Below are 10,418 nucleotides of genomic sequence, written 5' to 3'. Positions count from 1 at the left end.
AAATGAATATGAATTTAAACATCGCGTCATTAGAAAGTCAACATACCCTATTTTTAGGGCACATTATGAAGGTGGTGTTTGATTTGAAGTTGGATTTGGAGTTGGAGTGTTAAAACGCGCTACTTATTCGCTTTTGTTATGTTTGGTTAATGCTTTTTGTGCAAGTTTTTGATGAATTGCATAACGAGCTAATAAAGAGCACCAGCAAAAGTCCCCCCCCCCCTCCCACCACTCCCCCTCGAAACTGAGCTGGTCCATTCCACACTCCCAGCTGCCGCTGTGAAGGCGTTAGCTGAAGACGAAGATGGCCAAGATGTTGGCAAGAGACAGCTTTTGGCGTCTGCATGGGCTGGCTGTTTGATGATGGCATAATCCGGCCAGAGCATCGCGTGGACAAGCAATTAGAGTGTCATACATTAGCATACAGCTGTGGTCAGCTGGCTCCGGGCAGGGTCGAGCTGGTTTTGTGTTGTGATTTTGGCTCTTAGCCTCCGCTGACTGTGGCAAATAAAAGCAACGGCCGTTGTACTGCTACGGCACAGTTGAAGTTCAGCTTTCGTCGTAGTCGCACTTGCAAATCCTAACTCCTAACTCCCAGCTCCACACGTACACATAGCCAACATGAAGGTGCGTCTTGGCTGGCGGCTTAGCTCGAAATCTCGTAGCCGGGATTAGCGAATTTTGAGCATTTTTTTTTACATTTTTGTTTTGTTTTTGTTTTGTGCTGTGTTGTGATATTCATTGTTTTCATTTTTCATGCTGTGCCTGTTTCTCTTCGAAGGTGTTCGTTTGTCTGCTCGCTGTGTGCAGCATGGCCCATGCGGGCTTCCTTGGCGGCGGCAGCGCTCTTAGCTCCGGCGGCGGCGGCGGCGGTGGCTACGGTGGCGGCTATGGAGGCGGTCATGGTGGTGGCTACGGTGGCGGCCATGGCGGCGGCTATGGTGGCGGCCATGGTGGCGGCTACGGTGGCGGTCATGGCGGCGGCGGCGGCGGCGGAGTTAAAATCATTAAGGTTATCTCCGATGGCGGTGCTGGCGGCGGCTACGGAGGTGGCGGTTATGGCGGTGGCTACGGCGGTGGTTACGGCGGCGGCCACGGCGGCGGCTACGGCGGCGGTCACGGCGGTGGTTACGGCGGCGGCAGCACTGTTAAAATCGTCAAGGTCATCTCCGATGCAGGTGCAGGCGGCGGCTATGGTGGCGGTCATGGTGGCGGCTATGGTGGCGGCTATGGTGGCGGTCATGGTGGCGGCTATGGCAGCTCCGGCGCTGTACAAATCGTCAAGGTCATCTCTGATGCAGGCAGCATCGGTGGCGGCGGCGGCGGCGGCGGCGGCGGTGGCTGGGCACCACAGGGTGGCGGCGGCGGTGGCTGGGCACCTCAGGGCGGCTGGGCCTCAAGCGGCTGGTAAAAAGCAGTCCACACTCGGCCGAGCGCGCGCACCAGATATACCTTGTGACTAGGTTGTGACACATGTGTGGCCAGGCACAGAGGAGTTTAGGCACGAAACTGGAGCAACCCTTTCACATATTTGTTTTATTTTTTTTTTTAATTTGTTGTCGCTACGTTGAACACTCGAATTGTAAATACTCATTACATTAACAATAATAAAGCCTAAAACAAATACATTTTGTTTGATTCCGGGCATTAATTATGCGAAGATTGCGAAGTCATTTCCTGTGACGACAATCTCTGCGGGATCGGCGACCGAATTTGTTTTCACCGTACAACATGGCTCGCCTTTTGATGGAAAACTGAGATACATTGTGAAACAACACATGTTAACTGGGCCAAGAAAGCACACGTAACTTTTTCATATGGCGAAAAGTAAATACCCTGGCATATTAATAAAATATGCATAGCTCGGGACGTTCATAGACTTCAAATGCATTGGCTTAGGTTCTCATACATAATATATAAATATTAAAAAACTATACAAAAAATATGATAATATAGATACAAGTGAGACAGTAAATAATAATACGAGTCAGATCAGAGATTAAGTTAATTAAACTGGCAAGACAACATTTGAAATTGTAACACTCAAAGCCAAAGCTTGCCAGCCTTTAAGTCATACATGAGAATCGCATAGAGGGGTGAAATAAAAAAAAAAAAAACCAAAATCGTTTCCCTTTTGGAAATCCTGCCAACGTTTGTGTATAGCTGGTTGAAAGAGAATTTATTCGATTTAACACATGAAATGAAAAACGAACTGGAACTGACCTATCTGGCTAATGAAAATGCAATCTGTGTTCAATTTTTGGGCCCGGCCCGGCCCGACCCGGCCTTTCAATATGATGAACAAATATGTGCCTTTGCTATTGGCAGCCACCGGTTGCAGGTGCTGCATTTCAGCATTTCAATTAACGTCTCGTTTCGATTGCCCCCTTGTCCACCTGCCTCCCGATCCACTTGGCGTTTCATGCAAAAGCTTTATGGCGCTCACTGTCAACGCTGAGGCGAAAAAGCTTCAACACCCAAAGCTGAATCATGGACTGTTTGGCCTGCGTGCCCAGAAAAGTTCGGCCATGGTAGCGAAACGGAAGTTGAGCTCGAGCCAAAGGCTGGCCCCTGGCGTCGATACATAAGATTGTTGGCACATGTCAAAGTCAGAAAGTAAAAGTGCACCTGCAATTCAATTAAACTTGTTAAACGTACCCCAACTTTAAGCGTAGGTGTCGCAAAAACTTTGCAGCTTTTAGTATACCCAAATATATATTATTATAATTAATAAATATATTATTATGTATATGTGTGCATTAGTTAGGGGTAAGCATAGCAGGGCATTTGCTAGTCAAACACTTTCAGCTAGAGCATGGAAAATACATATAAAAACATGGTTTATTCTTAGGGTGAATCCGTGAAAAGCTAAGCAAACTTCAAACAATTTAGGAACAACTTTCTTTAGAATCTTAAATGTTGCAAGAAATAAGTTGGCCAAAATGTGTTCGCAATCATAGTCAGTAGAACAATGAAAATATATTTTTAATCTGCAACGCAGCGTGCTAAGCTTAATGAAGACATTCCTTATATACATACATTAATACATACACATACATATACATACGTATATGCATTCATGCATACATGCACACATATATGCGGACATGCATGCATACATACATGTATGCATATATTCATGCATGCATACACACATATATACATACATATATATACAAACATAGGTACATGCATACACACATAAATGCATACATATATGCATACATACATGCATGGATACATACATACATGCTCACATATATACGTACCTATATACATACATACATACGTGCTTGCATACATACTTGCATGCATTTATAGATCTTGACATACACAGGCATGCATACATACACATTAAACATACATACATATATGCAAGTTAACACATACATACACATTTTACTTAACACATTTGTACATTCATGCATACATGGATGCATGGATACATGTTAATAGAACACTTATGAGCAGAACATGATGATCTGTAAAGCTTACTTGAAATCATGAGAATCGCAAAGGAGGGTGTAACGTAAAAATACGTTTTATTTAAATTTGCAGAGCGGCGGAAGTTGACTTTGTCTGCGTTTGCAATAAGAGAACATGCTTATAAGTATATGAGCATATATGCATGCATGCATACAAACATATGAACATACATAAGTACATGCATATTCATTTGAACATATCTATACATAAAAGTGTCTTAAAATAAAAGATTGGTTAGCTGAATTAATTGTAATGCATTTCTCAAGAAGCTTAAACGCTTATTTTTGAGCAAGATTTTTAATATTTTTGATTAGGTTGACTATGAAATAGCAGATCTATCAGGTTAATATATGGCTAGTGTTTCAGATCCAATTCCATAGAATCAATCGGAGTGCACTCTCAATCGATTCCAGAAACAAATTAAAGACATCGGAATTATCGTGAAAATCTGTTCGGGGCGAGCCGCGGCTAGTGGGAGACTGCAACAGAGAGTCGTAAGAGTTACATTCAATTTCGCGCCCGACAGAAAATTATTATATGTTGTTATGCCAATTAGCCAGACTTGACCTGAAAGCGGCTAACCCAAATGACATTTCCGTAAAACGCCGGATGTTCGCGAGCGCAACGTGTGCGGCAAATGCGAAACTCATTATGACGGACTGCGGCATATCTGCGGCGGATGGTGGGCAAAGGGCGGTGGGCGGAGGGCGGAGGGCGGAGGGGTGCTGGCTGTGCGGGCAAGGTGTGCACAACAGCTGCGGGCAAATTTATTACGCATACGCACACACATATTCAGAGAGGCGTGCGTGTAGTAAATAGAACAATCAGCGGGTGTTTTGCGCCTGGTTTTAATTTTGTTCAGTCTTGATTTGTATAGAGGCATAAACAACAGATGTCTCGATGGACCTAGATATGGAATGCATGAATGCCATTGTCATTGTCATTGTCATTGTCATTGTCATTGTCATTGTCAGTCGGAGGCAGCATCAGGCGCGGGCTTTTGACTATAAATACCGCTCGGCCGGCGGTGCACGCATAGAAAGTGCTGCACTTTTAATCAAATCGCCCATGACGCGCCACACCCACCCGCCGCATAGGCCGTACTGTGGGCCCAGGCTGATGCTTATGCTCGTATACAGCGGCTGCTTTGGCCAATTGGCCGTGGCGCAGAATTACTGTGATCCGGCGCTTTGTCCGGCCGGATTGCGTCATGTCGTGTGCGGCAATAGCGGTGTAAGTAGTGGGCGTGGCCAGTGTCTGTCTGGTCTCTGTGTGTGTGCGTGTGTATTAACCGTTAGCAAGCTCAGCAATTCGCCAGCGGCTGTCGCGGCGAATTCGTTCCAATCGATGCACACATACCCCTCATACTGAAGGAGCACAACGATCGCCGCAATCTGCTGGCCGGCGGCGGCCTGAGCGGCTTTCCCAGCGCCCTGCATATGGCCACAATGGCGTGGGACTCCACACTGGCCCAGGTGGCGGCCTACAATACGCTGCAGTGCCGCATGGCGCACGACGAGTGCCGCAACACGAACACCTATCGCTATGCGGGCCAGAACCTGAGCGTTCTCTATACGCGCAGCATTGATGTGGCCGAGTTTCTGCGCCAGCGGATTGCCGCCTGGTTCGAGGAATATCGCTCGGCGACCAGCGCGGACACGGAAGTCCATGTGCCACGTGCCGGACCGTGCGTATGCCCCAATTGTCAGCTCCTTTCTTCTTTGCCAGCTTGTAATCTTCTGGCATTCGCAGGGCCATCGGCCACTTCACGACCATGGTAAATGAGCGCAACAATCGCATTGGCTGTGCCATTGCTCGGTACACGGACGCGAACGGTTTGGGGTCTACTCTGCTCGCTTGCAACTATGCGGTCACAAATGTGCGCAACAATCCGATCTATAGGGCCGGTCCGCCGGCCTCTGAGTGCATCAGGGGTCGCAATCCCAATTACTCCAATCTATGTGCGGAGAATGAGGAATATAACTATAACTCCTGGTCCACTTGATTTCGTTTTCTTTTCATATGCATTTTTTACTTATTTGTTGATATTTTTATTTTCAATATTTATTCTTATTTCCTTAAGAATTTTAATTAAACTTCATTTCTCCTGAAAGTGATTTCCCAGTATTAATAACCGTTAGTACTGTCCCAAAGTAGGGGTAAGCTATAGTGGGATATTCACAAATTCCCACTGTGCCCATATTATCCGATTACTTAACATGGGCTTCAGTCCAAATGGAAATATTTTATATTTGCAGGTTTTTGTCTTAGCTTAAAGTACTCAGCATTTTTTCAGTGATAAATACATAAATACCCAATGGTACTTTGTATATCGTGAGAGCATTCGCATATTATCCGCTAGTTTTTGCATTCAAGTTCCCTTTTTCTCACTCCCTTTTCCCATACAAATGCTTTAACTATTAACCCAGGCATTAACCAAAAAATTATAGTTTATAATTGCCGGTTCTTGTCTTGGCTTAAGGTACTCAACATTTTTCACTAGCAAGTTCACAAAGGTACTTTGTATATCGTAAGTGTGCGCTGCTAAGATACCATAAAATCCGTTTATCCGCTCAAAGCTGCAACTATAAGCATAAGCTTAAAATTATGGAAGAATTAAAAAATGCCGAATTGTACTGTTCATATCGTAAGGGCAATTTACCTACATGTACCATAATTTTCACCTTCAAATATTTAAGCCTTACACATAAGACATAGCTGAAGGGAGAATACCGACTGTCTTATGTCTTGGCTTAAAGTTCACAAATCTTTTTTAGAGGAGTAATGTACGAAATAGTAATTTTTTTTTACGTGTGTCTTTTTTATCCGCTTAATTTTCCATTAAATTCTGTCATTTACGTGTAATTGCATTAGATTAAAAATATGAGAAACTTCCCTAGTAGGAAATAAACAAGTGCCTTCATGAATTTGTACTATCCGCTAAATTTCCCAATCAAATACTTCAATAATCTACATAAGCGTCGGCTCAAGGGGAGCAATTCTTAGTTGGTTTATGTCCTGGCCTGAATCACAAAAAACTTATTCGGTGGGAAATTTACAAATACTTAATGGTACCTTCTTACCGTAATATGCATTTTAAACCTATTCTTTAAATTTTGTTAAGACAAAACTTAACTAAAATATTTAAGCTATGAAAATATAAAAACAACAAGCAGCAAAAAAAACACCAAATCATATAGTGATTTGATTGAGTTGAAATGAAGAAATTATTTGGTATTTGCTCGTATTGGACTTGGCTACAATATGGGTTTGTGTCCATGCTTATCGTAAGCAATGCGTTCCGTGAATTCAAATTGAGTTTTATGAGCTGAAACCAGTTACTAACTGGCTTTGCATTTCAATACAAATGCAAATATGTAAAAGGATATTTGAACATATTCATTTGACACTCGCGACACCAGGTAATATCTTATAAATAATAAGTAAATGTTTAATTCGCACTAAATAAAAATAGAATTTCAGCAACACGGAACAGTTTACTGAGCCACAGAATGAAAAAAAAAACTTTGCAACGGTATAAATAATAAATAAGCATATAACTAAAAATATCTGTATATAAATATAGGTATGTGAGCAAAAGCACGCTTACCTATCCTCCATAGTTCATTTTTATGCTCTCCCACTTTCTCTCTCTCTTCCGCTCTCTCTCTCACTTCGTTGTGGGCAAAAAAAAAAACGCGGCAGCATAAAAATGCGATGCGAAACGATTGTTAAATATGCATTGAAGATCGCTTTTTTAACGCGCAGCTAACAAAACACAACACAACACAAAATAATCGCAATAAACACCATTTATTTAACAGAAAAAAATATATAAAAAAAAGGCATTTCACAACTTTATAGGCACACGCGATCAACAGGGCAAATGCGCGCAGACTAAATTCGCTCAGCCGGCTCTGGCACTAATGTAATAATTGAGAGCACACAACTACATATTAAGGCATGGGCACTGCACATCGGCCGCAATGGCTCTCTCCAAAGATAACGGGATCGCAAGCATTTCAACCAATGGCGTGAGCCCAGTGGGCACATTCAATTCGCGCTCCCGCTCATTGCATTCATAGCATTGAGAGAGCCAGAGAGGTAATATGCTTAGAATTTCGTCTGCGTTGCGCTGTGACGTCACAGCTGCGTGTTATTGTGCGCGCGTTAAATAAAATTGAATTAATATCGATATTTTGGTTTGGAATTAATCAAATATGAAAATGAAAAATATTATAAAAATAAAAGAACTTCAACACGAATCAGAAAAGTAAAGAAATTTAATATGGAATTTTGGAATTGCAATTGGTTGCCCAATGAGCTAAGCATCGCTAGGATTGAGCTTTGACTCTTTTAATTCAACGATACGTATTATGATAGGTATATCCTCGATTTTGGTCGGATTTGTGATCGAGTGCGTAAACGGTTCCACACACTCCGTCTTGAACCGCGCCCACTTACGTGTCTTGATAAAGTCCTTGAAGAGCGTCTCGCGCGAGGGTATACAACGATCCAAATAGAAGCGCATACGATGCCAGATGTGACCCGGATTCTGATCTTCCTCCATGAGCCAGTAGAGTGGCATCAGCAGGCACTGTACTGTCGTTCGGGCCATGACAACGCGATGATCCCCCCTCTCGCCGACGCCAAACAGGCCGCCATAAGTCATCGAACCGACGTCAACAAAGTGGGTCGCATAATTGCCATCATTCTGTGCCAGGAAGTGTATAGACTAATGCATCGAACGAGTGTGTATTTACTTACGTTAGACTTCAGGGACTTCATAGATATTGAAGCACTGGCCGAGCTTGACGAGGAGGCGGTATATATTTCGGACTCCTCAGACTCCCCCTCCGCGTTGACCAGCTCTCTCAGTCTGCTCTGTTTGCTCTGTTTGCTCTGTTTGCTCTGTTTGCTCAGTCGACTTGATCGCCTGGCGAATTCCCGGCTCAGTGATTGATTGGCATTATTGATATCGTCGTCATATGAGGAAAAATGGCTTTCGTCGTATTCCTCAACGTCAATATAATCGCCAAACAAACGCTCCTCGACAACTGTTTTGAAACGATGCGGCTGGCGAGTGGGCAAATCTGGCAACTTGTCGACGGGTCTCTGTTTTTGGTTCAAGATCTTGCAGTATGCCTCAATTTTTGCGAACTCCGCCTTGCGTTTCTGCATGCAAAAGGCGCCGCAATTAGTTGGGTTATCAAATTGGAATTCATACTTTATACCGCCTTCTTTTTGTTGGCTTCGTCGAGCGATGAGTTCGAGCGCAACAGTTCCCTAACATCGAATGGCTCCGGCTTGTCGTCCTCGGGATCATTGACCGAGTCCTCCTCGATCACTTTCGATAGCTCATACTGGACTTCGCCCTTCGCATTGGACACCTAAGTGGCGGATGTACTCAACAGACTCGAATCGGGACGAATCTGCACAATGTACTTATATTCCATTAATTACATACCTTCATGTGGAGGCACTGTAATAGAACGCATTCGCCGCTTAAGACGAAGTGCACATGGAGTATGCTGTCCTTTTCCTCGGGATATATTGTGCTCAGGGGATCGTATTGCCTTAAAATGCCAAATTTGCAGGCACTCACAATCTGTAGGCGAATGGCTTATACATTGTCTGTCGATTACTCTGACGTGAATCTGGTCACACTTAGTTTGATGGCCATTTGAAATACAGCCACACTCGAGACTCACCTGTGAATCACTCATGAATTTCAGATAACTGAGCGAAGCAATCGCTTTCTTCTTTTCGATCCAAACCTTTTTCACATACGGCCTCAGCAAATCATTGAAGTCAAAGTCATCCAGTACCAGAATTTCGCAATTAGCTAAAATAGAGCAGAAAAATGCCGATCAGCCTTTGTTTAAAGATACGATTATTTTTTTTTTTTTTTGGTTCAGCTACTTGTTGCCTTGTAAGTATTCATTCTCAGGCTTTCCTCCAACAGCTCTATCTCACCGATCCAGTCGCCTGGTCCAAAGAATGCCTCAGGCTTCGATTCGAACTTGCGGGTAATCTGTCAAGTGCCAGATGTAATAGAGCTACCGGTTGAATGCATATTGTTAACTGTTACCTTATTCCATATCCTTCTGGACATCTCGACCTCACCGCTGACCACAAAGTAGATACAAGTCGGCACATCGCCCTCCTTCATCAAGGTGCGACCCGAACTGACGATCATGAAGTGTAGATAGGGCACCAAACGAGCTCGGATCTTCTGCGAATGCCCATCGGCAGGTGTTTAGATGTTGGATGTAGTTATATTAATATATCGTACCGGTGGCACTTGGGTAAAGCAGCCGAGACCTGCGACAATTGTACAAAGCTTCTTTCGCTCGGCAATGGTCCGAGTGTGATGCCGGGTGGCTAGCAAGCCCTTTTGCTGAAAGATCGGCAAGGTATCCAAAAATGGCATGTTCTATATACATATGTGTAGAGGGTCCATTCGCTTACCGCCATTGTCAAAATGCCAGTCTTGTGCTTCTTGCGCACCAGCATGGCCACATTCTTCTTCACATTCAGGGTAATGCCCTGTTCGTCCACCTCGCTGATCCATTGATGGTTCACGAAGGCGACTCGGACCAATCTCTTGAAACGCAATTTAGCCTGCTCCCTACGTAGCACATCGTCCTCCTTGTGGCGCTTGGACATGGTGGACAAACAGGTAATTGGATTATATCAAAATTTCCTGTCTTCAATTCAAATATTTTCTTTCGTTTGTTATGTTGTGTTTTTGTATTTGTATTTGTATTTGTCTTGGCTGTGACTGACTTCTATATGGAAGCATATAGATGTCTAGATGATCGAATTGATAATTTGAAAACTTTATGGGCGTCTACTTAGTTTCAACACTAGCTTCTAGGAGTTCACACAGGTGATGATAGGACAGCGACTTTCTGCTTCTTCTTCAATTA

General features: G+C 43.7%; 3 protein-coding genes across 3 annotated transcripts; 2 read left to right on the top strand and 1 right to left on the bottom strand.

The window, feature by feature from the left end:
- The first annotated feature begins 522 nt into the window (after positions 1-522).
- LOC138911781 (ctenidin-1) lies at positions 523-1,618 on the top strand. Its single transcript, XM_070211235.1, has 2 exons — positions 523-627; positions 782-1,618. Exons 1-2 carry the CDS (start codon positions 622-624, stop codon positions 1,409-1,411), a joined length of 636 nt encoding a protein of 211 aa, XP_070067336.1. The 5' UTR covers positions 523-621; the 3' UTR covers positions 1,412-1,618.
- Positions 1,619-4,536: 2,918 nt separating this feature from the next.
- Positions 4,537-5,617, top strand: LOC6636702 (venom allergen-1). The gene is made up of 3 exons (XM_002060139.4): positions 4,537-4,719; positions 4,794-5,173; positions 5,239-5,617. The coding sequence occupies exons 1-3, from the start codon at positions 4,555-4,557 to the stop codon at positions 5,489-5,491; spliced, it is 798 nt and encodes a 265-aa protein (XP_002060175.3). The 5' UTR covers positions 4,537-4,554; the 3' UTR covers positions 5,492-5,617.
- A 2,134-nt stretch (positions 5,618-7,751) lies between these two features.
- On the bottom strand, positions 7,752-10,285 carry LOC6636701 (uncharacterized). The gene is made up of 9 exons (XM_002060138.4): positions 9,958-10,285; positions 9,782-9,886; positions 9,578-9,721; positions 9,409-9,520; positions 9,198-9,331; positions 8,954-9,094; positions 8,721-8,876; positions 8,254-8,661; positions 7,752-8,200 (listed from the first exon to the last, which is right to left on the bottom strand). The coding sequence occupies exons 1-9, from the start codon at positions 10,153-10,155 to the stop codon at positions 7,811-7,813; spliced, it is 1,788 nt and encodes a 595-aa protein (XP_002060174.1). The 5' UTR covers positions 10,156-10,285; the 3' UTR covers positions 7,752-7,810.
- Positions 10,286-10,418: the final 133 nt, after the last annotated feature.

This window comes from Drosophila virilis, chromosome X, assembly GCF_030788295.1.
Source record: "Drosophila virilis strain 15010-1051.87 chromosome X, Dvir_AGI_RSII-ME, whole genome shotgun sequence".
Classification (NCBI taxonomy): Eukaryota; Metazoa; Arthropoda; class Insecta; order Diptera; family Drosophilidae; genus Drosophila; species Drosophila virilis.
This window is presented reverse-complemented; position numbering and strand designations above follow the sequence as displayed.

Coding starts and splice junctions, on each gene's coding strand:
- LOC6636702 (XM_002060139.4), top strand. CDS start 4,555: ATGACGCGCCACACCCACCCGCCGCATAGGCCGTACTGTGGGCCCAGG. Junction 4,720..4,793: donor TCGTGTGCGGCAATAGCGGT/GTAAGTAGTGGG, acceptor TAGCAAGCTCAG/CAATTCGCCAGCGGCTGTCG. Junction 5,174..5,238: donor CATGTGCCACGTGCCGGACC/GTGCGTATGCCC, acceptor TGGCATTCGCAG/GGCCATCGGCCACTTCACGA.
- LOC6636701 (XM_002060138.4), bottom strand. CDS start 10,155: ATGTCCAAGCGCCACAAGGAGGACGATGTGCTACGTAGGGAGCAGGCT. Junction 8,877..8,953: donor TACAGTGCCTCCACATGAAG/GTATGTAATTAA, acceptor TCCGCCACTTAG/GTGTCCAATGCGAAGGGCGA. Junction 8,662..8,720: donor AAGCCAACAAAAAGAAGGCG/GTATAAAGTATG, acceptor TTTTGCATGCAG/AAACGCAAGGCGGAGTTCGC.